This window comes from Macrotis lagotis, chromosome 1 (assembly GCF_037893015.1).
Source record: "Macrotis lagotis isolate mMagLag1 chromosome 1, bilby.v1.9.chrom.fasta, whole genome shotgun sequence".
Taxonomy (NCBI): domain Eukaryota; kingdom Metazoa; phylum Chordata; class Mammalia; order Peramelemorphia; family Peramelidae; genus Macrotis; species Macrotis lagotis.
In genome coordinates, this window is record NC_133658.1 from 122,669,750 (window position 1) to 122,696,466 (window position 26,717).

The following is a 26,717-nucleotide window of genomic DNA, read 5'->3' on the forward strand; positions in this document are numbered from 1 at the left end:
GTCCCCTTCCCTCCTTCCCCATCTTTGGGGCTTCTCATCCATATACCCATGAGATTGCTATGAATCTTTCAATACAGTTATTCACAGATTTCTGAAAGTAGCTATCAAATCCTTGGAACAAAGAAAGAATCACAAAGAATTCTTTGTAACTCATCTTGTCCAAACCATATGCAAAAGAAGTCTAGCTATAACATAAATGACAAGTGTTCATCTAAACCTCTACTTGAAGACCTCTAAGAAAGGTGAACCCAGAGCCTCTAAGACAATCCAATACACTTTGGACATTTCCAATAATTAGGATGTTTATCTTTACCGCTGGAATTTCTACCCACTAGTCCTTGTTTTGTCTCTGGAACCAAAGAGAGTAAAGATAAAAACTCCTATGTAAGACAGTCCTTTAAATATTTGAATGGTAGAGAGAAGTTTTATAGAGATATGTGTCATACTCCTTGCAACAATGAACTGGCCAAACATCATCTGCAAGCATTCAGTACTGTAACCTCAGACATTTAACATGAATAGAATGTGAAGAGCAGATCTCCACAGATGTTCTAGTAAGGACCGAAATTCCTCTGCTTTGGTTTCCTACTATTCAGTCCAAGGTTTCCATTCCAAATAATCACTCTTGTCCCCTCTGATCATAGCCTTGTCTATAATACATTGTAACCACATTGCCTGTCCTAAATTCTAAACTAATATTTGTATAGCTGGCAAATCATTGTCTAAAGAGGAGTCTCACACTTCAACAAATCCCTCCCACTGTCCATAGTTCATCCTACTTTCATTGTTGTTATTCATCTTTTATTCTCAAAGAGTACCAATGATATCATGATTATGATGTCTTGACTTGCATGTGAATTGAAACTGAGTGAGGCAAAGCTGTGAAAAGTCATTAGCCTTGATCTTTCCTCCATTATCATTGGAGTCCAGTGGCAAGACAAAAGATGACTGGAAGTGACCCAGGATTCTTCTTTCTCGGTGAAAGGTCTTCGTTTTGGGTTTGTTTGTTTTTTTTAAACCACCTAAGTACTAAGAACTCCCTTTTCTAGGCAGGACTCTGAGGATCTGAGAAGTTATCACAATATCAAGAAGCATTATACATTGCAATCACTGAATTTTCTTGCTGTTGGCTTCTTGCTATCAACCAGACTGCTGTCTAGAGTCGTGACTCCCAGAGAAAAGGTAAAGAGACAAACGTTGCTCTCATCAGTATTTACTAAGGCAAGGGCATACTTTGTCAGTTTGCATAAAAATAGGGTTAAAATAATGAATTTATAAGCTGCTGTATCTGTTAAACAGTTCAGTCTGCAAATAAGTTACCCCAGGGTTCACTGTGAATCCTCCAGATTTTGATGCTAGGTTGTTGGGGTTTTTTGGGGAGGGAGTTCAGCATGAAGAGTTATTATTTTTTAACTCCTTGGAAAGCACACCATCATCTCTTCCATTGCTTAATCTCTCCCCTCCCTGGAAGCAATATCATTATATTAGTACCGTGAAACATCCACTATCATTCAATTAATCATATGTAACAACCACAGAGGTTTCTGTGAAGAGCAGATTTGACTTGTTAGTCCTCAAGCTTTTCTGCTCTTCCTTTCCTGCTAGAAAGTGGTATAGCGGAATGTTTCTCAGGACTTCCTCTCTCCTCTTTGGGAGATAGTTTAGAATGTGATCTTTTAGTTAAATGAATCAAAACAAAACAAAGAAAAACTAGGAGAATATTGTACACAAAAATAGCAATATTGCAAGGATGATCAACTATGAAAGACTTAATTACTCTGATCTAGACAACAATCCAAGATACTCAAGATGAAAAATGCTATCCACCTCCAGAGGAAAAAACTGATGAATTCTGAATGCAGACTGAAACATATTTTCTTCACTTTTTCTTTTTTTCAGCATGGCTAATTATGAAAATACTTTTGCTTGACTTTGCATGTAAAATTGTTATCATGTTTCTCAAAGGGTGGAGGAGGAAGGTGGGAAGGAGAGTGAATTTGGAACTCAAATTTTTTTTTAAATGAATGTTAAAAGAAAGAGTAAAGAAAATATAACTTAATTTAAAAATTCTTTAAAAAAAAAGAACATAATCTTTTTTTTTTCAGGTCACTGTCCTCTCTCCTTTTTACTTTCAACTCAAGAGATTTAATCAGCCACAACCACATATAATTGTTTTTTTCAACTAGGGATAAATGGCCCACAGAAAGGTCCTGGTGGTTCCTTTCTCCTTTTAATGGAGTTTATAAAGCAAGCTTTCTTTGACTCACTATCATTGAGTCAAGATGGCTATATCTTTCTCTCAGGATCTAGGGGTACTAAGAGATATTTGGGAAAATCTCTTCTCTATAGCCATTGGTTTGAGTCCCCACTGGTTGTAAATCCTACCCCCCTCCCCCACTCCCATTCTGACTAGGGACAATAGTGACAACACTCCAATCTCACTTAATTTCTTAACATCAACTATTTTTACAAAGGAATATTTACTTCAAAGATACAACAAGAAGAAAACTAAAAACATTTCCTCCAAACTCCTCAGGAACATACTTCCTCTCATTCTACCTTATTCTCCAATTACAGAATTATTTCTCTTTATTATTTTTTTAATTTTTTTTAGGTTTTTGCAAGACAAATGGGGTTAAGTGGCTTGCCCAAGTTCACACAGCTAGGCAATTATTAAGTGTCTGAGGTCAAATTTGAACTCAGGTACTCCTAACTCCAGGGCTGGTGCTCTGTCCACTGTGCCACCTAGCTGCCCCTACAGCATTATTTCTTTTGTTTTTTTGTTTGTTTGTTTGTTTTTAGGTTTTTGCAAGGCAATGGGGTTAAGTGGCTTGCCTGAGGCCACACAGCTAGGTAATTATTAAGTGTCTGAGACCGGATTTGAACCCAGGTACTCCTGATTCTAGGGCAGGTGCTTTATCTACTATGCCACCTAGCTGCCCCCTACAGCATTATTTCTTACCAAATATCATCAGTTAAAAAGAAACGAGGATAACTAGATAGTGCAGTGAATAGAGTCCAGGTCCTGAAATCTGAGGGACCTGAGTTCAAATATGACCCCAGACACTTAATAGTCACTTAGCTGTATGACCTTGGGCAAGTCACTTAACCCCATTGCCTTGCCAAAAAAGAAAAAAAAGAAAAAAGCAACTGGAAAACATGGCACAGACTGAATCCTTTTTAAATTATCTCTAGTTCTGCAACTGGAAACCAATTACAGAATGTCTACACATACTCTGATAATTCTCTAAAGTAGTCTGATTAAACCTTATCATGATTCTCCTAGAAAATGGGGAAAAGACACTTTCAGAGATATTCTAGGAATATTCTAGTCCTCCTTAAATTTATACCTGATAAAAAGTTTACTATAATCATAATAGTTTTGAGGCCCCAGTTAGAAAATTCTTAACATTTACACAGAGATTTGTTCCTCTGTCCTAATTAACATTTTTTCTTTATCTCTAGCTAATAGCCTCCAACCTCTATGTTTGAGGCAAAAAATGGGACACTGGGAAATGTTTAGGTTAAAAAAAAAGTGAGTCAACAGTCTCTACTATTGGACAAGAACAGTGAAGGGGAGTTGGAAAAGAGATGACTTTATGGGGTGGGAGGAAGGAATCTTCCTTTATTCCTTGAAGAAACAGTTACAATTTGTAGCTTCCCCAATAGTCTTCTCTTTAAAATATCTATAGGGATTTAACACTTTTCCTCAGTGTTTTCCTTCTTTGCTATAACTCATCCCTCCTTTTCCCTTCTCCTATTGGTTTCTCCTTTTGCTTAGGTCACCTATGCTATTAATTCTTTCTGACTCGGGCACCATGCTCACATCTCTGCAGCTGCTTCTGCTCCCCACTTCTTCCTCTCAATTCATGAATCCAAGGCTGGATGTACCTTTAAGAACACCTGGGTGTGTCTTCAATCTACTATTGGCTCAAAGATGGGGACAGTTCCAAGACATTCTCAAGGCTAAGAGGGAATTCTTGTCCCTCTGAGTCCCAGGATGCCAAGCAGCTCTCACATGCGTAGGACACATAAAATAGAATACCAGAGATAAAAGGGACCTTAGTGGTTATTGGCAGGCGATAGGACCCCAGAGGTAGATATGATTTGCCCAAGGTCATTTAACTAGTTAGTACCCCCAACCTCCCTGTCCAATCCATTGCCAAGTGTGTGAATATTTATCTGTATATCTCTGGGTACTATCTATCTGTATTGATGTCAATCTATAACTAAGTATATATATATATATATATGCATATGTTGCTCTTAGGCTTTAGTCTTTCTGATTTCATTGCCCCAGGACTGGAAATATTTAGAGATTTGAAGGATTCTGTTCAATCCCTATCTTCCAATCATTCACAAGGAGAGTCCAAGGAAATGCCTCTCATCATTATACATCTAATGCTCTTTTCTTAGTTTTTCCACTCCTCAGAAAACATAAAAAATATTTTCCCATTTCCCTGTATCCCCATTCCAAATCTTTGATTGGGCCATGTAAGTCAAACCCCCACCCCCACAACCTTGGTAATTATTTTTCTTAGGACCCTAAGGTAGATAGTCCAAAATCCTGATTTCAATAGTGTTGGAAATAGAAGTACCTCTAAATTTACCAGACCTACTTCCAACCCAACCCCACAGCCACCTTCTATGTGGGGAAAAAAGCATTGCAGAGAGGGGGCCCACCTTCCTCATCACCACTAGCTGTAGCTGCTCATCAAACATTACCAACAGTCAGGTCTAGGAGCTAGCCAGAGTCTTCCTCCATTATAGAATTTGATCTCCTAGACCACTAGACCTATTTTTATCCCAGTCCTCACAACCATCATCCAGGGAAGCAACTCTTTTTTTTCTTTCTTTTTTATTAAAGATATTGAGTTTTACAAGTCCCCCCCATCTTAATTCCCTCCCCCCACTCCCCCACTGAAAGCAATTTGTCAGTCTTTACATTGTTTACATATTGTACATTGATCCAAATTGAGTGTGATGAGAGAGAAATCATATCCTTAAGGAAGAAACATAAAGTATAAGAGATAACAAGATCAGACAATAAGATAACAGGGTTTTTTTTCCCCTAAATTAAAGTTAATAGTCCTTGGTCTTTGTCCAAACTCCACAGTTCTTTCTCTGGATACAGATGGTATTCTCCACTGCAGACAGCCCCAAATTGTTCCCAATTGTTGCACTGATGGAATGCAGGGAAGCAACTCTTGAAGAGAATTGGTCAGCCATTCTCACTTAAATGCCAACCACCAACCAGGCATAGGTCAAACAAGTTAAAGCAGGAAAGCATGCTGAGGGACAGACAGAGGTAGCATGGGGTAAGCAAATCAAATCACCATTACCACAATGACTATCATTTTCCTCTTATAGGAGCCCACGACCCTGTTGACTCTCTGTGCTTACAGTCCCAGTAACCTCAGTCATCATTCTAGGAAGCATTCCTGATACCTGCTCCTACAGGTTAGCTACAGGCACTGGAGACCCAGAAGAGAAAATTTTTGTCACCAAAGTCTTTGGCACTCTAAAATGATTCAACATCAGAAACTGATACTACTTCATCAGCGAGAATGGCATTAAAGAAGAGGTTTTCAACTATGAGATTCCACCCCAAGCCTATCAGATTGGCTAAAATGACAAAAAAAGGGAAAATGATCAATTTTGGAGGTTGTGGGAGGATTGGGACATTAATGCACCTATTGGTGGAGTTATGAACTGATCCAAACATTCTGGAGAACAATATGAAATTATGCTCAAAGAGAAATAAAAATTATCATACTCTTTGACCAATACTAGGCCTATATCCAGAAGAAATCATAAAAAAGGAAAAATCTCATGTTCCAAAATATTCATAGCAGCCCTTTTTGTAGTGGCAAAGAATTGGAAATTGAGGGGATGCCCATACATTGGGGAATAACTGAACAAGCTAAGGTATATGAATGTTATGGAGTACTATTGTTCTATAAGAAACTATGAATGGGGGTGGCTAGGTGGCAGTGGATAAAGCACCGGCCTTGGAGTCAGGAGTACCTGGGTTCAAATCTGGTCTCAGACACTTAATATATCACCTAGCTGTGTGGCCTTGGGCAAGCCACTTAATCCCATTTGCCTTGCAAAAACCTAAAAAAAAAAAAAAAACCTATGAATGGTTGAACTCTAGAGAAGAAAAGAATTACAGGAACTGATAAAGAGCAAAGGGAGCAGAACCAAGAGAATATCATAAACATTAATGACAACACTGTGAGTTGATCAGCTGCGGTAGATGCAGCTCCTCTCAGCAGTTCACAGAGCAAGGACAACTCTAGGAGACCAACTGTGGGCAATGCTCTCCCTATCCAGAGGAAGAAAAAAAAACCAAAAAAAAATTCTACAGAATATGAATGAACACAATATTCACTTTTAAAAAATTTCTCTTATGTATTTCTTTCTTGTCTCATGGTTTTCTTTTATCTTAATCCTAATTCCCCATACCAAAATTGACTTATTGGGGGCAGCAAGGTGGCGCAGTGGATAGAGCACCAGTCCTGGAGTCAGGAGTACTCAAGTTCAAATCTGGCCTCAGACACTTAATAATTACCTAGCTGTGTGGCCTTGGGCAAGCCACTTAACCCCATTTACCTTGCAAAAAAAACAACTCAAAAATGACTTACATATAAACAATGTTAAACATAAATGTGCCTATACAATGTTCACCTGACTGATACTGAGGGGTGAGAAGGGAAAGTGGAAGGAAATTAAGTAACTTAAAAATTTGCATATACATGTGGATGAATGTTGAAAAACTTTCATAACATGTAATTGAAAAAATAAACTATCAATTAAAAAAAGAAGAGGTTTTTGCTTTGCTGCTGCATCGTTGAGAATTGTGCAACTTTTCCATTTCACTAGCATCTGAAACCTTCCCTAAGTGATGTCATACTCATCTGAACTCACTGAGAGAAGGGACTATCTTACTCAGCTTTTTGTATCTTCAGCACTTAATTCAGTGCCTGCAAGCACAGAAAGTACTTTATAAATGTTTTATTCATTTAAATCTTGGATATAAAATATGAGTTCTGAATAGTCATCGACCCTTCACCCTCACTCCCATTCCCAGTCACTAAATTACCTCCATTCTGGTCACAAAATTAATCACCTCTAAGGACTATGTTATTGAATAAACTTTGAATTCTGATGCAGATTTATCTGACACTCTGCAGAAACCAGAAAACTCTCAGTTTACAGTTCTTTGTCATTATAAAGAAATAGAGCTGCTAAAATTTTATTCAAATGAGGTCCTTTCCCCTATTCATTTGAACTCTTTGGGATATAGACCAAATGGAGGTGGGTCTTTTGGAAGTTATTTCAAATTGCTTTCCATAAAGTTTGGACTAATTCACAGCTCCACCAATAGTGCATCAGTTTCCTCACATTCCCCTCCTACATTTGTCATTCTCCAGTAATGCAGACTCAGTACCAGAGGCAATTTGATGGGGGTGAAGTGGTACTTTTTTTTTTAAGGTTTTTGCAAGGCAAATGGGGTTAAGTGGCTTGTCCCAGACCACACAGCTAGGTAATTATTAGTAAGTGTCTGAGGTCACATTTGAACCCAGGTACTCCTGGCTCCAAGGCCAGTGCTCTATCCACTGCACTACTTAACTGCCCCAATCCTCATCCTCCTTGATCTCTTTGCAGACTTTGACTTTTTGATTATCTTCTTCTCCTTGGTACTCTTCCATCTAGATTTCCATGATGCTTTTCTAACTCTCAGATTGTTTCTTTTCAGTCTCCTTTCAGCGAGATCATATTGGTACAGTAGATAGAGTACAAGGATTGGAATCAAGAAGACTCATCTTCCTGAGTTCAAATCTGGTCTCAATTACTAGCTGTGTGACCCTAGACAAAGTCACTTAGCCCTGTAGGCCAAAACATGGCTAACATGGGATTGTTTTGCATGATTTCATATGTATAATGGGTATCCTATTTTTCCCCACTTGATGGAAGGGGAAAGTGAAGAGGGAGAAATTTTGGAACTGAAAATACCATTTTTTAAAAGTCTTGTGTTTTCTCTTGAATAACCTTTAAGAGCCGAGGTTTAGCTCCATATTGAGATGAAGCAATATATAGAATTTTTTATAGTGTCTTTAACAATAGTTTTAAAAAATTTCACTTTCATTCCATTTGGATCAATGTATCCCATGGAAACGATCTAAGGACCGACAAATTGACTTCTGGGTGGGGGAGGAAGTAAGATTAGGGGGAAAAATTGTAAAATTCAAAATAAATAAAACCTTTAATGGAAGAAAATTTCACTTTCCTTCCCCCCAAAAATGATTTTATAACTTAGAGCTGAAACAAAAATCTTTGAGACACCCTGTATTTTTTTTATAAAATAAGAATCAAGATGGGGAGGAAATTGTATAACTCAAAACAAATAAAATCTTTAATTAAAAAAATAAGAATCAAAAAAGTAGTAGTATTTATGTAGGGCTTTAAAGTTTGCGAAGCCCTTTATAAACATTTTCTCCTGAGCGCCTCACGGCTCTGAGAGGAAGGTGATTAAGATCATCGTTATCCCACTTGGCAGGTGAGGAACCTCGGGCTGACAGAGGCTGAGTCCCCGGGCCGGAGGCGGCCAGGGCCGCACCTGGATTTGGGTCCAGGCCTGTTCGGACTCCAGGGCCCGCGCCTTACCCAGGGGGCTTGAGAACGAACTAGCTGCGAGGATGAATGGCCGACTCGGTGCGAAGGGCTGTCTCTAATCCGCTTTGGGGTCGTTCCTCCGCTTCCTTCTGGCTCCCTCACCTCGTCTCCCCTCCCCCTCCCCAGCACGTGGACGCACGGGCGCTCACGTCGCGCAGCTCCGCTCCTGGGAAGCAGCTTCCACAGAGCGCGAGTAGCGAAAGGGGCGGGGCGGAGCGGAAGGACAGGCTCCCTATTGGTGGAAGCCCATTGCCGAAGAGCGGATTGGCCAAGGAAGGTGAGCGCCGACGCCAGATCCGGGGTTTCTTGCTGGGGGCGGGCGGGAAGCGCGGAGGCGCCGGGGCCTGTGGCTCGCGTGCAGCGGCCGCCCCGGCCCCTCCCTCTGCGGCTTCGGGGGACGTCGGGGCCTCAGACCGCCGGGGGCTGGCGCCGCGGCAGGACGGCGGGTTCCTGAGTCTGCGGGTAGGAACCGCGGGGGTGGGGGTGGGGGTGTGTGTGGGTGCGCGCGCGCGCCCAGGCCGGGCCACCCCGCCCTCCTCTAGGCGGGCCGAGGCCGAGCCCCCAGCCTGGCCGGGCCCGGCCGCCGCCTGCTGCGCGGCCTTCCCTGGAGCCGGGCCGGGCGCGCGTGCCTGGGGACCCCCGTTTCCAGCGGGTTGTTCTCCATGAGGGAGGGCGCGCCCGTGTGAATCGCGTATTTGGGGTGCCAGCGAGGGGGCGCCTGGGTCCCGGAGAGTCAAACTCGGACAGCCGCCGGGCTGCGCCTGCGGCCAGCAACAGGCTTTGGGGGCCCGTGTGCGCATGCGCGCTGCGGGGAGGGGCCGGGGGACCCTGAGTGCTGCTTCCCATCCCTAGGCATCTGCCGCCGTCGGCCTCTTCTCCTTTCGCCTGTCTTCATTATCTGCGTCTACTAACAGTTGTCTCTGTACCTCTCTGTCCCTTTTCTATTTATTCACGTTCTCTGACACTTTTTTCTATTCCAATCCTTGCTTCTATCTGCCTATATCTATCTCTGCCTATCTATCCATCTTAACACCTATTTTACCTTTCCTATTTCTCTTTCTACCTGTCTCTATCATTGTCACCTATTGCTATTATACCTTCTATATTTTTACCCATTCCTCTCTGTCTTCTCTCATCCATCCATCATTTTTGTCTGCCTTTCTATCCCACTTACCGCTCTCATCCGTTTTGAACCTCCTTTCTCTCATCCATCCATCTATCCACCTATCTATCCATCCATCCATCTATCCATCCATCCATCCATCTATCCATCCGTCTGTCTGTCTGTCTATCTATCTATCCATCTATCCAACCCGGGCAGGCAGTTGAAAGCAATGTGGGCGTCCTCCTGGGAGAGCGGTGGGAGCGCATCTGTTGCCTGTCTGAACAGCTGCTCGCCTTCTCCGCGGGTGTTGGGGGAAGCCGGTTTCCTATTGGACGGTTCTGGGGCCCAGGCTGTTTTTTCCGGGTTTTGTTCCTTAGGGGGAGGGGTGTTCCTCTTTGGGGAGTGGGGCAGGTTTTCTGCTTACTCAGATTTCAAACAGTTATTCTGAAGACCTGTTGCCCACCCAGTGAAGGATAACTGTTAAGCAATAGAAAAAAAAATAAACTTTTTATTGTAATAGTGGATTCTTCTGGGCACAACTGTAATAACCTCAAATAAAACTCTTAGAGTTCTTACCACAAGATCAGTTAGGGATAAGGAAAATACAAAAGCTTTTTAAAAATTACTAGACTGGATTCAGTTAATAGCAGTTGTTTTGTATGTGATTTAAAAAAAAAAATTAAGGGCAACAGGCCCAGTGCCAGTTAGCGGTGAGGTAATAACAAATTCTCAAAGTTTAGATAATAACCAGGGGTTGGGTGGAAAGTTAAAAAAAATGTAGATTATCAATCTGTAGACTACAAATTTGGGAAATAGAAGATTGAGATTCAACAGGAGCAAAGAGACTTAGATTTCAAATTTTATATGGTCACAGACCACAAATAGGTTTTTTTAAGAGCTGAAGATTTCATGTAGTTGGTGGTAGTGATAATAAAATGAGAAAATCGCAGGCCAGCTGGCCTTTAACTGGACAACTAAATTAGAGGAAACAGTGAAATCATGTTTTTCATTTCCTTCTGTACTCCCTAATTATTCCCATACTTTTTGTTTACCTCCTTCCCCTCCACCCCCAGCCCCTTCAGACTACCTGACTTAATTCTGGGCCTCTTAAATTATGGGGGGGGGGGAATATTAGCAGATTGAAATCATGGTCGAAAGAGAGGTCATCTATCCAACCCTTTCATAGTATGCCTAAGAAACTGAGATACATAGAGTCTGATTTTAAATACTGAGTTCTTGTCAGCAAACCTGAATCTCACTAATTAAAAATGGGAGTGAGAAAAAAAATCTTTCCAACTAAATTAACTGAACTTTTTTGTTGGTTTTTAAAAATAAGTTTTTATTGATTTTTTTACTTGCATTACCAACCCTTTACTTGATAAAGTTATATCCTGTAAGCAAATAAGAATAGTTTTTCCCAATATATCTCTTCTCCCTGCCCCAGAGAGGCATCCCATATAACAAAAAAGATTTTTAAAGATCTCTCTCCACAAAAAAGGAAAGAAAAAGAGGAAAAAATTAGCACATCCAATCAATATATTATTGAAAAAGTCCAAAAATATGTGAAAAGTGCATCTGTGGACCTCCCACCTCCATAAAAGGGTGGGTTAGGGTGTCCTCTCATGCCTGATCTTTATAATTTTGTAAAATTATTTTTGATTTTTGATGTGTGGTTCTTTCCATTTACATGTGGTGGTCATAAATATTATTTTCTTGGCTCTGCTTACTTCATTTACTTCATATTTTTCTTTCAATTCTCTGAATACATCACAGATTCCTTATAGCACTGAAATATTCCATTATATTCATGTGCCACGATACATTTAGTATTTCCTTAATAGATAAGTATCCACTTTATTTTTAATTCTTTGCTGTCACAAAAAGTGCTGCTATCTATATTTTCTTGTATAGAGGGATTAATGACTTTTTTGTAATAAATCCAGGAATGCAGTCTCTATATGTCAAAAGGTATGAACATTTTAGTAATTTTGTTTAACTCCAAAATAGTTATATCAATTTGCAGCTCCACCAGATGTATTAGTATATCTATCATTCAACTACCCCCTCCAAAATCAACTATTGATATTTTTTGTTTTTTTGTCAGTTTGCAAATAAAAGATCAGAGGTTTTTTATTATTTTTCTTATTGTTATTAATGCTATTCAGTTCCCTTTTTTAACAGTTTGTTCATGTCTTTTGATCACTCTGGGGAATTAACTGAGCAATATTGTATATTGTATTGTATTACAATATTGTATATTCTTATCCAGTCCTTATCTCCTTTATAGCTATCCCATTTAAACAAAAATCTCTTATTCCTCTTCTGTTACTTGATGAAGTTATATCCCAGGAGTAATCTCATATGTGTAGGACCTTACTCATTGTACTGAAGCATAGTATTTAATACATTCTTAATCTAGAGCTTCCTATTGAAATCTCAGATTACAAAAAAAAAAAGGCAAATGGGTAGTTATATTGAGGTATTTCTCATTTGGAAAATTAGTTAGCACTCTCCTTATTGAGGTTTGGGACCTGGATATGGAAAGTCGCATCTCCTGTGAAACACAATTAAATTGCTGATTTTGCTCAACAGCTTGCCATTTCTGCATAGTTGAAGTTATAAGGAATTGAGAAGGGAAACAGCAGCACTTGTTTTATATTAGTGGACCATCCATCCTCAGACTTGAACTTAAAGCAGTAAAGTGATTTTTACTTAATGCAGTCTGCTCCATCTACCCCTTTCACTATTTAAGAAAGGCTGACAGAATACCTTTATGTAAGTCATAACAAATAACAAGTCATAACAAAATGCAGGCATTAAATACTATGTCATGATAATAAATAGAATTATGAAATGAAAGATAGTAATGATCAAGTATGCACAGTACTGTGAAGCTGACATAGGTCTGTTGCTCCTTCACCATCCAATGCACCTGGCTGCTGTCACCAATGTTGGACTATACAACTTATTTTTTTAATGAAGCTATGGAGAAATGTTTGAACAGTGACTCTTTTTTTTCCTCCCTTGAATATCTGATGATAGAAAGCCAAATCATTATCAACTTGTCTTTAAACTTTTAAAAATCTAGAAGTATCTGGATCCCTCTTTTCAATTTTTGCAAGGCAGTGGGGTTAAGTGACTTGCCCAAGGTCACACAGCTAGGTAGTTATTAAATATATGAAGTAAGATTTGAACTCAGGTCCTCCAGACTCCATGGCCTTTGCTCTATCCATTGCACCACCTAGCTGCCCCAGGATCCATCTTCTCAAATGAGAAAAAAAATTCCCCCAAATGATGAAATGCTTCGACCAACTTGTTTCCCTATAAATCTTTTTGGTTTAACTTCAGGTTCCAAAACTTCCCTTTCTTCTGCAATCTTTGCAGCTAGCAGCTCATTCAGATCCTCATTCAGCAGCAGTTGTTCTTCATGAGAATTAATCAATTTCTCCACATCAGTTTCATCCACTAGTAGCTCCAGTTCTCATACTAATTTTAATTGTTTTATTCTTCAAACATATTTTGGTCAAATCCATGAAATTTGAACTGTGGGCATACTTTTTTCTACTGTCTTTATGCATATTTCTGTTACATTTTCCCTTGTTCTGGATTGCATGGTAAATATTATAGGACTTAAAACTCTCAATGTCAAGATTTAATTTGCATCCAAAGCTGCAAATGTAGTGCTACCTTGAAATTCACAATCACTCTCTAATAGTTGCAATAGTGAAGTAGTGTTAGGGCATTTTCTTTAAAACCATTCAGACAGGGAGGGTAACCTGGGTCATTATCCAAAATAGGTTGAATTGTGAAAGAATGTTATCATTAAAAAATTTTCCATTTGAGAACAGAGCAACAAAAAACAATGCAGAGCTCTGCATCAATATGAACATTTCCAAATAAAAAATGTATAGATGGAAAAAATATGCAGAAGTATAGATCACTTCTATCACTACTTAAATTAATTCAGACTACTAAGTAGAATGACAGATACTGAAACAAATACTTTTGGTCACATAATAAGGAGACAGAACTCATTGGAAAAGACCCTGATGTTAGGAAAGATTGAAGGCAAAAGAAGAAGGGACAGTAAAAGACAAGATGATTAGATAGTGTCATGGAATCAATGAATATGAGCTTGAACAGCAGACTTCCAGAGATAGAGGAGTATAGAGGGCCCTGGTATGTTATGTGATCCATGTGGCAATGAAGAGTCAGAAACGACTGAACCAAATGAACAACAAAGTTGTTGCCTTGCTGATTCCTTTCTGTGGTCTGGTATTTTGAGACTGGTATACAACAAGAACGGGCTTTAATTTGCAAGTCCCTTATGCATTCCCTCCAAACAGAAGACTAAAATTTGTGCCCTGACAGAGATTGTTTTTTTCCCTCCACAGAACTGTAAGTTTGAGATGCATTCTTTGATAAAATAGGCTGGTTTTGTCTACATTAAAAATTTGCTCTGGAAAATAGGGACCTTCATCTGTTATTTTTGCAGGAATTCTGGGAACTTCTTTGCTTCAATAGTGCCTTTCTTGACACTTGCACATTATGAAAATGTGCACAATTAAATCAGAACTGGAATGTGGATTTCTTTCAGAATTTTTTAAGTAAAGTTGAATTTGCATGATGTAAATTTAAGTAAAATGAAAATAGTCTCATTTCCCAATAGATAAGAAGTATTTTGGCAGCTTAGTACTGAAGAAAGCATTGTACAATTGGGGGGGGGGGGACGTCAATAGACATGGATTTTGAGTGTGCCACTCACTAGCTATGGGACCTTGGGATGTCTTTTCCTCCTTTTTTTTAAGAAGGTTAGTTCTCTCACGTAAATTTAAGGGGTTGGACTCTTAAATTCTAACATTCTATATGTAGTGGTGAGGAATTGTTTCTTTGAAAATGGGGCTTTTATTTTCTCCTCTGGTATTTCTTTTTTTTAATTATTCTTTATTGTTTATTTAAGGCAGTGGGGTTAAAGTGACTTGCCCAAGGTAACATAGCTAAGTAATTTTTAAGTGTCTGAGTCCGAATTTGAACTCAGGTCCTCCTGATCAGGGCCAGTGCTCTATCCACTGTACCATATAGCTGCCCCTCCTCTAGTATCTTAAACTAGCCTTCATGAAGGGGGGAAAAAAGCTTATTCAAAACAGCAAGCCAACAGAAAAATGGAGAAGATCTTTGACTTTTTGGAGAAATGGTATCTAAGCCAGAAAATCTGGTAGGTACCGCCTGAAACTGCAAGATACAAGAGAGGATATTACCTCACTTCCACTTTTTTGTTTTTACTAAATAAGCTTTTCTAAGGGCTGGATTTTGAAATCTCAAAAGAAATCAACAGAAAAAAATGGTGGGATGGGGGTGGGGGAGACTGTCTTAGAGGCTACAACTCATAGATTATTTTGTTACCTCATAAAGGGCTAATCTCACAAACCCATACCTTTCTCTCCCTGTTTTAATTATGAATGACAAAACTTAAGCAGTTTTGCTTCAAACTGTTTCATGAGGCAGCAGTGGCAGTCTGCCATAGCTGTTAAAAGATGACACTGTCCCTAGCCAAACACATCTCTTTGGCAACTTGGTATCTGCTTTTTTATCAGGCTTACTTACTCTTCAGTAAGAAATGTGCAATGGAACCAGGTTTGACTACCAGTGGGATTTGGAAAAAAATCTTAGGTTTGGGAAGAGGTTTCTAATTGTTGAGATTTTTGTAGTTGCAAGTAACATGTTCTTCCCTTCCCTGTATATTGAAAACAAATTAGATCAATTTGAGATATCTATCATCAGCACTTTGAGTTTTGTTACTTTGCTCATCAGCATGCAGCAGAAGTGGCCTGAGAAGCTGGAAAGTCGGTGTTCTCCCAAGTTCCTTTGTCCTTGTGGCAGCTGCATATCTTTTATGGACATCTGAAAGCCTTGCATTGATTAGGACCAGCCTTCCCCTCCTCCCCTCATAAGAGTGAAAGTCAGTCATTTAGGGTTCTCTTATAATTGGAATAAACAAAATGGAAAAGTGGGCTGAATATAGGTAGTTAAGCAGTAAATACTCTGCTCCCCTGCATTCACTAGACACTCATCATAATCCCACATTTCAGTTCCATTGATGTCCAGATTGTGACCCTAGGATCATAATAATAGTGCATGTTTTTATAAATCTTTAAGGTTTACAAAGTATAATTCTTACAACTCTTCAGTGTATCAATTCAAAAATCACTATCCCCATTTTAAAGATAAGAGAACTAAGGTTGATATTTGCTTAACCAAGAAAGCTGGAATTTGAACACAAGTTTTCTGATTCCCAGGTCCAGAACTGTCCACTATTATTTATCTGTTTGGGAGGGGGGCACTTTTGACTGGGCAGGGACTTCAGAAAGCAATTCTAACTGGAAAAGTAAGGTTTGATTCCTGATGTTTAAAAAAAAAAAACTAGACAGGACCAAAACTTTCAAAAACAACAAACTAGCCATAACAAAAACTCACTAGTTTTTATTACATTCCTCCCCTCTCCCTAGAGAATCGAGAGATTTTTTTCTTTTTCTGATTTTTTTTTTTTTTTTTTGGATTTTCTTACAGGTGACAGTTCCCATTACACCCATTAATGGGTAGAACCAAAATTCCATTCCTCCTCCCTAACCTATCCTTAGGTTACTTTATTTCTTTAGTTCCTCTTTTTAGCATTTCTCTCTTAATGCTTGTTAGAATTAAAAGTCTGTTTACAGACCCTTTTATTTTTTTCTTTTCTTGGAATGAGACTTGTTTGTGGTGTGACTTTCCTGATAAGTAAGCAGAAGAATTCTTTGATCCTTCCATATCCTTCCTAAAACAATTCTTTTGTGAATTATTTTTCCCTTCAGAGCTGCCCTTGATGACCACTTTAACCTGACTTCACTTATATGAAATGTTTTGGGAAGTTGTGTATACACTGACTTTAGTCATGTTTGGGGAACCCCACCTAGATGCCTGTCCCCCCACGGGATGCAGAAAACAATTGCTGATTAATTTGGCTGCCCATTCTAGCACTTTAACCCTGACTCCCCTGACATTCCCTCCTCCTGGTATGACCAGGCTTCTCTCATGACTGCCTCTCTTTGTTGGCTTCTCCTTGTAATCCTGCCTCTTTTTCATACTCCCTTCTATTCCCAGATCCAACCTCCCGTTTTTAAGTTCCTCCCCTTCATAAATCTCTTTCTTCCAACAGCTTTCAGGCAGCTTAACAATGTTCAGGCTTTTTTTTTTTCCCTTTTTCCACTCATTCTGCCAAAATTGGTGCTTGCCTGGAGGGCCTTTCTAGAATAGGGTGGTCTCTTTGTATTAATTTCTCTGCTTCTTTCATAGCACTTAGCCCTTCTGCCAATTCACTCCCATTGTTGTAGAACTGAGTATTGAATTTGCCCTGATCTTAATGCCTACCACTGACAGCCACGGTTGCATTTTCTATTAAGTTTCTATTAACTTGTACTGCCTAGTTCATGGGGTCCTTGTGAGGAAAGGTGCTCAGTAAGCTCTAAAGCAATTAGATGGCTTAATGGATAGAGCTCTGGGCCTGGTAGCCAGAAGACCCGAGTTCAGATGTGACCTCAGAACTAGCTATGTGACTCTGGGAAAGTACTTAATTTCTTTTTGCCTTAATCCTGACGAAATCCTGGACAAATCATTCCAGGATCTTTGTCAAGAAAATCCTATGGACCGATATGGTTCTTTGAGTTCACAAAGAATAAGATACAATTGAACAATAGCAACTTTTAAATTTTTTTTTTGTTTTGCTTGTACAAGAAATGATTTTTGATATACAGCAAGAACGAGTATTAGATAAGGTCTGGAAGGTTCAAAATGGAATCATTTTATTTCTTCCTTTTGTTCCCTGTTGCTATTATGGTGGCTATTCTCATAAACATATTTATTATATCCATGTAGATTTCTATTCTTGAATTAATGGAATCATATCTTTCTTTGCCATACACTGGCATTTTCTGCATGTTTGATGACCTTTTAGGTATCATATACAAGGAATATACCCACCTTACATTGCTACAGAATAAAGACCAGCACCAAGTGCAGTAGGAGATGGTAGAAACATAGATACCAGAAGAAAAATATAAACAATAGCCAGGCCCACTTCCAGTATACTACCATGTTTAGAACTTTTTCATTTGGAATACACATGACTACAGTAGAGACCACCTACCAGACCTGCCGTATATCAAAAGAGCTTTGAGAATCAGACCGCCATCAAGGTCCGACAGGCCGCCACTCTATCATGACACCAGAATGGAACACCGTGCAAGATGTTTTAGGCCTGGACTCTGTTCATATGATGCTGACTAAACCAGCATTCCAGCTCCCATCTTGGCTGCAAAAACTGGTCCAGTTGTCAATCAGGAACCTCTCATCATAAAGCTCATTAAAGCAGATGATTGACTAACTGTTAAGATAGATAGTACTGTTAAACCAATACTTCCTGTGAAATACATATAGGTGGTATCAATTCTATCCTTTACTGTGGCCAAATTGCTACCTTTTCAGTAGCCCCAATCTCGTTTGATAATCCCAAGTCATAAAAGCAGGAACTCCTCCAGCAAAAAAAAAATCTTCCTATCCAATCAATTTTAAACACTCCGTTGATGGTTCAAATGCTGCTTATTTAATTTCTTGGCCAGCTTTTCCACATTGGACCCCATGTAATTTGATGGCATAGTCCTTGTTGGATTGCAAGTGCTGTTTGTCTGTCTAAAGAATGAAATTCTTCAGAAAAGAAAAGGTCTGGGGGTGGCTAGGTGTCGTAGTGGATAAAGCACTGGCCTTGGAGTCAAGAGTACCTGGGTTCAAATCCGGTCTCAGACACTTAATAATTACCTAGCTGTGTGGCCTTGGGCAAGCCACTTAACCCCATTTGCCTTGCAAAAACCTAAAAAAAAAAAAAGGTCTGGGTGTGTCCTGGACAGAGTCCTGGAGGGTAGTGTCTGAGACACACAAAACCTTTCTGCCCACAAAGCGACTGGTTCGCTGATAATTTCTGAAATACTCACCCCCCACTGTGCAAACACTGACCCTACCCCTACCTCACCCTCCAATTCTGGCCCTCTTGCTTCATATAATTGATGTATTGTCAGGGAATTTGTTCTACATTGTCATTTTTAAATCCAGCCAGGATGGTCACCAGAATCATGAAATAAATCTTTTTTTTTTTTATTTTATAAATGGAAACTAAACCCTAACTCTACATTCATACCAAGTATGTTTAAATCAAGGTTCTCCCCATGTGCAGTTCCTTTTTTCAGTCCTCTACAATGGTGGTGATATAATCTGTTTGAGACCAGAGAACTGTGCTGCCTCAGACACTAGATAGCCAGTTGTGCCTGGCCAAGTTAGAATTACCAGACTGTGATGTGTGTGTACATATTTTTACTGTGCAATAAGAGCAGACAGCAGGACTGTCTTGCTCCTCATTCTCGGCTAAGGACAGAGCTCCTCTGAGTTGCTGCAGATTTGGATTATTACAAGAAAGGTAGTAACAAAGTCAAGTTTACTAGGGTATCCTGAAAAAACTCTGAATTATAGCTAGTTTTAGACTGGATAGGGGAGGCAGATTTGGTTTTGTAAGGATTTCTGATAGGTTGATGTGGGGCTGGATTCATTATTCATGTTGTGGAGTATAATTTCCTCTCGTTATTGTTGTGAGGGTTAAGTGAGCCCATGTCTGGGAAAATGCTTTGTCATTAGGTATCCAGCCAGTGCTTTTCTTTACAGAATGCTAGAAACTTCTATAATTTGGGGGTCTAGATACTTGGGTTGTTGTCTAGGCCTTGATCTTAATTCTCTCTGTGACCTTGGCAAGTCACGTCAGCCATATGGCACAAGATCTCTGATGACCCTGACAGCCCTGATCTCACTCTGCCCCTTGGATTTGAAACAATTTATATATCTGAAAGTGTTAATACTGCTTTTAAAAATAGGACAGAGTCTCTGATTGATTCTAAAGAAAGGAGCTTTTTATTAGACAATAAATGCTGTTCTTGTAGAGGAAAGGGAGAATTGGAGAAAATGACAGGATTTGATTTGCTAGATATTAGGATCACAGATTTATAGTTGAAAGAATCCTTTAGGTCATGTAGTCCACATCCCTCATTTCATATGTGAGTAAAGCCCCTAGGAGTTTAGATGACTTAAGATAATATAGGGATAGCAGGTTAGGATCTCTCAGGCCCTTCTAGTTAGTGATTAGAAAATTTGCATTTGACTTCAGAACGTAGTCAAGAATGTGCAGGGATGTTCAGCTGTTAACCTGGTGTGCCCAGCCCTGACTGTCTTTTTAACCTTTTTGTCTTTATAGTGGGAAGAAGATCATGGAATCATAAATCTAGAATTGGAAGAGAGCTATGGAGTAATCTCATTCCTCATTTTATTTTACAAATGAGGAAACTGAAGCCCAAAGAAGTTAGTTTATTGGTTCAAGATCACACAGGTAAGTGGCAGTCTGAATTTGAACTCAAATTCACTTGGGCTTTGAAAAGTCCTGTGGCTCAACAAGTTCAGATGTCTTTCTACTATATAATTCTACCTCCCAAGGAACGTAAAGGTTACTTCTGCCCAATGAGAGATTTTGTAGGTATGAAGAAAGATAGCCTTGTCCTTCTAAAACAGAAGTAAGGAATAATCCTTCTTGAAGTCCTCAATTTAATTTCATCAAGTTGAGGAGAGTGCTTGATTTTTTTTTTATGTTTCATGGCTCCCTTTGGAAATCTGGTGAAGCTTATGCACCCCTTCAAAGAATGATGTTTAAATGCAAAAAAAATAAACAGGGAAGCCAGTTTTCAAATCAAATTTACCAAACCCCAGGGTTAGAATCCCTGCTCTTGTTAATGAGAGGAATACAAAAAAAAAACACTTATAACTCTTTATCACTGTATCTTATAACTCTTGATCCCCATAGTTGTAGACTATAAAATGAAATTGCCTCTTGTTGTAATATACTAAAATGTTACATGATTAATATGTTGCTTCATGAAAATTAGTCTACTTTTGTCTTATATTTTCTCATATCATTTTTTGTCATCTGCTTCTTTTTGTCTGACATTTCCCCCCCTACTGTTCTATGTTGCTTTTAAATATAATTAGCCTTAGTATAGAAGTTGACTTTTGAAATACTTATGCTTTTTAACTGCCTAGAAAAATTTTCCTCAGAAACTACTACTAGTTTTTGACCTTTTTTAAACTTACTTATCTTTGACTTTTTTTTTTGGCAAGGCAATGGGGTTAAGTGACTTGCCCAATTAACACCACTAGGTCTGAATTAGGATCTGAATTCAGTTCCTCCTGATTGCAGGGCCAGTGCTCTCTCTACTTCACCTCCTAGTTGTAATTGTAAAGCATTTGTTCTTCATCCTAAAAGGAAGCTAGGTATTAAAGTATATATAGTTACGTGTCTGGAATTGGGAAGACTGGAATTCTAATCCAGCCTCAGACACTTTCTAACTTTGTAACCCTAGGTAAGGCACTTAACCTTGATTTGCCTAAATTTCCTCATTTGCAGAATAGGTAAAATAACAGTGCCTCACCTGGTTGTTGTAAGGATCAAATAAGATCCTTACACGTAAAATTCTCAGCACAGTGCTTATGACACATAGAAGGAGCTTAAATCAGCTTATTCCTCTTGGTCCCTTTTTCCCATTCTACCCTTATCCCAATATTCTCCTTCTGCCTCTAGTTCTGCTTATTCTCTAGTCTTGAAATATTAACATATTTTAAACCCATACTTAGATTTTATAGATTTTGACTACAGGAAAACTGGTTAGCATGTAATTAATAAATTGCTAGGGAATGAGTATTATAATTGTGTCACTATTGGCTTCACAGAAAATAAAAATGGTTCCCACCTTTGTGTTAGAGATATTGGTTACAGTTCCTGTCTTAGCAGCAAGGAAAGTTTTGCTTTCCTTCCTAGGTGACTTCATAGTTGTGGGAGACATCATTTATGGTTAGGCATGCCCCAGCTTGTCCTCCTCTGATAGGACATCAGGGCAGGAACAGGCCAACAGCACCTCAGTAGTCACAACAGAAGAGCAGCAGATTCTTGACATAGGACATTTTCCCAGTTAGAGTGGGATAGGGAATGTGAAAAAAGGAGATAGTTGTTATAAAAGATCAAAGTCCTGATCAGGATAGAGCTTACGTTTTTTTAATTTGGGTTCCTCTGGCACTGGAACCTGTTATTAATTACTCCAAATGCAGGTAACAGAATGCTATATTTTTTATAAGCTACATTGGAAGGATTTGGTGCAAACAGAAGTTCTGACTTCAGACTTCCTCAGAAAGCTACTTTTTGCAAATAATACTTAGGGCTTTAGAGTTCTTTTCTTCTTTGGCCAAATTCTGTGAGAGGCAGGAAGAAAGGGTACATTGAATTGTAAAGGGAAAAAAATGACTTTTTTCCTGATCCTTTCCTGTTTTCTTTAGGGAGCTGAAAGCGGATGGGTCCTGAACCAGGGAGAGTAAGAAGTCTCTCCTCAATGGCACTCGGTGAAGAAAAAACTTTGGTAGAGAGTGAGACTGAAGCAGAGATAGTGCTTGATGGGAATGTAAAGGTTCATGGAAATTGGAATAGCCAGGAACTAGAGACAGACTGTTTGATGGCTTTGGGCAGCAGGCAACATTTTCTAGATGGCAGTGGAGAAAAATGCTTCCCACTAAAGGAGGAAGAAGAGCTGACTGACAGGAAAGCCATACCTGATCACACTGCTGTGGCTGGAGTGTGGAAGAAATACCATGTAGATACAGAAGGCAAACCTCAGACCTCAGAGGGAGGCACCTTCATCACTGGTTCTGAACCTGTTTCTGGAACAGGAACAGGAGACTTTATGCTCGAAGTAGGAGCCCAGGTAGGAATTGTTGCTTATGGTACATTGGCTTTATAGATTACCTTTTTTTTTTTAATTGCTGTGGTTTTTTGTCAAATATTGTTTTATTTGTCTCCTCTAACCACTACACAAGACGAAATAAGAGCCTATTTCATGGATGGAAAACTTCCTTCAAGAAGTTATCCTTATCTGTTTGATTGACCCCAGAGGTCAGTAGCAAGGAAAAAACAAACATCATCTCTAATATAGAACCCTGTGCACTGGATTACTCCCTGTCCCTGTTGTGGATATGAAGGACACTGGGTCAGTCCCCTGATTATGTCTTATTCCCCACTACACTCATTATATTTCTGGGTGTGCTTTTTATTAACATATATATGTATAAATGTTGTCCCTTTCCATCACTCAGGAGCTGGCCTTGAACCACACTTGGTATTTGGGAAGCACTTCGTAATTTCATATTAATTAATTGTTTTGGCATCCAGGGGTCCAGGTCAAAAGTGGAGATTCTCTGTAAAGTGGGGATAATACTATCTGTGCTACTAATGATGCAAGCGCTAGCTCACAAGGCAGTTGTGAAGCTTAAATAAGAGAGAGCAAATGGATATAAAATGAACTTCCAAATCTAAAGAACTGTATAAATATCATCTGTCATTATTAACTAGACTCCAAGAGTCTGCTGGTCCTCAGGCTCTGTTTCCTGGTGGCATGTTAAGGGGTTATTAAGGACACCAGATCTTCGATTCCCTACTTCCACCCCTTTCCAAACATGAAGCTAGGGTGCCGATGACCTAACTAGAAGAGAATCTGGTGCAGTCATCCTAGGAAGCTTCTGAGGTTAGGGGTTTATCTTCCTTCTTATTCATGAAGAGAAGGTGGCACTTGATCAGAGTCTTTGAAAGAAACCAGGGATTCCAGAAGATGGATGTGAGGAAGGGGAGGGCAATGTAGAAATAAAGGACCAAGTGTGCAAAGACCTAGAGACAAGAGATACAGTGTTATGGAGGGATTATAGAATGTGTGGGAGGTTGAGGACAGGTGGTAAAGTAAAAGACTTTAAATTCCAAATGGAGGCTTTTCTTTTTCATGCTAGATGAATAGGGGGCTACTGAACTTTTATTGAACATAGAGGGGAATATATATTTTCCTATGCTTTAGGAAAATCATTTTGGCAGTTGTATGGAGGATGAAGAGGAGGGTGGAAAAAACTCTTGACTCAGACTTGAGGCAATAAGTCTTGATGAGAGTTTAAGGACTAAGGTAATGGCTCTTTGAGTGAAGAAAAGGATGCAGATGCAAGAAATGTAGAGGTACAAGACAAGACTGAGTAAATGGTTGACTGTGCAGAGTAAGGGAGAGAAAGGAGAGGGCAGTCCTGCGGTTATACCTGGGTACCTGGAGGGGAAAAGATAATGGGTTCTGTTTTGGACAGCTTGCATTTAAGGTACCTTTGGGACTTCACTTTGAAATGTCCAGCAGGTGATGTAGGTCAGGAGCTTAGGAGATTAATTAGGGCTAAAAATTGAGATGTCAGAATTATCTGTATTGAGATGATAATTGAGCCCATGGATGCTGCTGAGGTCACTTAAGTAAAAGAGCATAGGGAAAGAAGAAAAGACCCCAGAAAGGACACCTTTGACACCTTCTCTGGGTCTTGATTCATTCAGATGTTTATTTTCCCTTTAAAATCAGTTGATGGGGTGGCTAGGTGGCACAGTGAATAGAGCACCGGCCCTGGAGTCAGGAGTACCCAAGTTCAAATCCGGCCTCAGACACTTAATAATTACCTAGCTGTGTGGCCTTGGGCAAGCCACTTAACCCCATTGCCTTGCAAAAACCTTAAAAAAAAATCAGTTGACGCTGCCATGAGAAGAAATCCTGACCTCAAAAATCAGAGACAAGACAAAGCATCCATTCTACCATCTAATCTGTATTATCCAAAACTGAACAATCTGGAATGTCCTGGACAAAACTGTATCAAACACAGTAGATGGATTTCAAGGCCCCTAGGGTTCCCAAGAATCAGAGATGTGGTATTGGAATATACTCTCAGCTCAAGAGAAGTTGCTGATGATGAAGATGGCAACTCCAGTTTTGAATCCCCCTGAATCCATAGTTCCATGAGCATGAGTTTAGCCTTGTGTTTCTACCATTGGACTACTTGAAAATGATTGAAAATTTTGAAATTCTCCTAATTTTCCCCTCTTTTTTATTTTATTCTTTTTTTCTGTACATATGAATAAAATTTATTTTAAATGGATACATAAAACATGATTTTAATTTACAAAATTAATTTAATTTACATGTGCAATTTTAATCTTTAAAATGTAATCAACTTAGCATTTCCATACAGTGGCATTTTCTATTCAAGATGTATTGAAAATTGTATTCTTCTCTTTCACTGATCTGATATTATATCCATGATCAAATATGGTATTTTATCTCTGATACAAAGAAGTCAGTACTTAAACCTATCGGGTATTTAGCCTTACAGGAGATAACTAAAACCAATCAAGAGGCAGAGAATTAGCTGTTTAATATTTGCCAAATGCAGTACTAGGTGCTGAATAGTAGCTCAAAAGAATTAGAAAATATTGCTGCCCTAGAGGAGCTTAGAATCTAATTGACAATTTTGAATTTGTATTCAGAAAAAAGATATAAAAGTATTTAAAACACTTAAAGATTAAAACAAAAACCCAATTATCATATTACTTGGAAATGTCTGAATAACCCTGAATTCCAATTTTTATATGGAGGTTAGCTGCCAAAGATAATAGACATGGGTGGCCTCATATTAAAGCAGGAGAAATGATTCCCCATGTTGTATAATTTGAAAGAGAAGAAAAAATATTCCTCTTTTAAGTTGTGAATAGATGATCATATTTCACAAGCACTGTACCATATGATAAACAAATCATATATACAGAACTAAGCTATTCCTGAGATTGGAATTGGTTTTCCTGAGGCTAGGACATGGTGAAAACAGTAACTTAGGGAAGCTAAGATAACAATGAGTTTCAGCCTAACCCCCCCCCCCCCCCCCCCCCAAGAAAAATGAGATATGGGCCTTAAGAGAGTAGAAGCTTAGATGGGAAAAGTATCTAGGGAGCATCAATTAAGAGGAGATAAAAGGAGCAAGGACCTATTGAAATCTCATCTGAACATTCCAGGAGTTATAAATAAAAGAACTAGTGTCTTTTTTAAAAAAGCAGGAGGTGGTCATAGTCTGGGTTTTTTTATTTTATTCTTAAGGTTTTGGTTTTTGCTTTTTGTTTGTTTTGTTTAATGACATGGGCATCAGTAGTAATGTATCAGTAACTTCATAACCCCTTCCTACCTTTCTTAATTCTATATTCACATCTATGCATGTGCATACTTAATAGTACTTATAAGGAGCTTTAATTTCATCCAAGGCCTCTTCTTCTATTGACATACTTTACTACAATATTCTTGAGCTGCTGTAGCTGAAAAATGCATCACCCTGAAAAGCTTTAGCAATAGGCTCTAGAAATTCAGAATTAGTACTTCACAATAAGGCATTAGAGGACTTAGAAAAAACTAAGACTAAGAAAGGCAGCAAGCTTTTCCTCCATTGGAGGAAGTAATGAACTGTTGTTTCTTATGAGAGCTTTTATTATTCACTGACATGCAGTCAGAACAAAAGGCATCTACAGAATGCCTTTTGCTAGCCCTGAGATCACTCTGAAGAAGATTCTTAGATAGAATATGATTCTTTTTACCTGAAACATTTCTCAAAGATTTTCTACCCAAAAAAAGGGAAAGATTTATTATATTTTAGGAAGGATGTGAATTTGGTACCTGTTGTCACTGGTCTCTTTGGCTAACTCCTATCCTAAATTGGCAGTCTTTGGTGTTTTACTGTTTTATCTGATGGGAAAGAAATCCTAGGAAAGCTGTTTTTTTCTGGTCCAAGACAGTAGTATTGTGCTTGTGCCATTCAGTCTTCTAGTTTGGAAATCCTTGCATTGCCATTCTGAAAGGTTCTTTTTCTAAGTGAGGCCTCATCCAGGGGTCAAATAAAAGTCCTTGGCCCCATTGTGATCTTAGTGATTTGCTTCAATACA

The 26,717-nt window shown here is 39.0% G+C and overlaps 2 protein-coding genes and 1 pseudogene across 5 annotated transcripts in view; 1 reads left to right on the forward strand and 2 right to left on the reverse strand.

Moving 5' to 3' along the window:
- Positions 1 to 4,941: 4,941 nt before the first annotated feature.
- Positions 4,942 to 9,925, reverse strand: LOC141502547 (uncharacterized). The gene is made up of 2 exons (XM_074207334.1): positions 8,671 to 9,925; positions 4,942 to 5,291 (listed from the first exon to the last, which is right to left on the reverse strand). Exon 1 carries the CDS (start codon positions 9,477 to 9,479, stop codon positions 8,778 to 8,780), a length of 702 nt encoding a protein of 233 aa, XP_074063435.1. The 5' UTR covers positions 9,480 to 9,925; the 3' UTR covers positions 4,942 to 5,291; positions 8,671 to 8,777.
- Positions 9,040 to 26,717, forward strand: part of CEP68 (centrosomal protein 68) — a 41,322-nt gene continuing 23,644 nt past the window's right edge. For 2 of the 4 annotated variants that reach the window (XM_074207293.1, XM_074207321.1), the window contains exons 1-3: positions 9,041 to 9,141; positions 20,109 to 20,240; positions 22,232 to 22,653. In XM_074207293.1, the coding sequence (XP_074063394.1) occupies positions 22,246 to 22,653 (408 nt within the window). In that variant the 5' untranslated portion in view covers positions 9,041 to 9,141; positions 20,109 to 20,240; positions 22,232 to 22,245. Of the gene's footprint in view, positions 9,142 to 14,520; positions 19,284 to 20,108; positions 20,241 to 22,231; positions 22,654 to 26,717 lie in introns of those variants that run through there. The other 2 variants (XM_074207315.1, XM_074207304.1) reach the window with 2 other exon arrangements.
- Positions 17,620 to 21,729, reverse strand: LOC141514778 (growth hormone-inducible transmembrane protein pseudogene; annotated as a pseudogene).

What these genes read in the sequence shown, in the direction of transcription:
- LOC141502547 (XM_074207334.1), bottom strand. Translation starts at nt 9,479, where the DNA reads ATGCGCACACGGGCCCCCAAAGCCTGTTGCTGGCCGCAGGCGCAGCCC.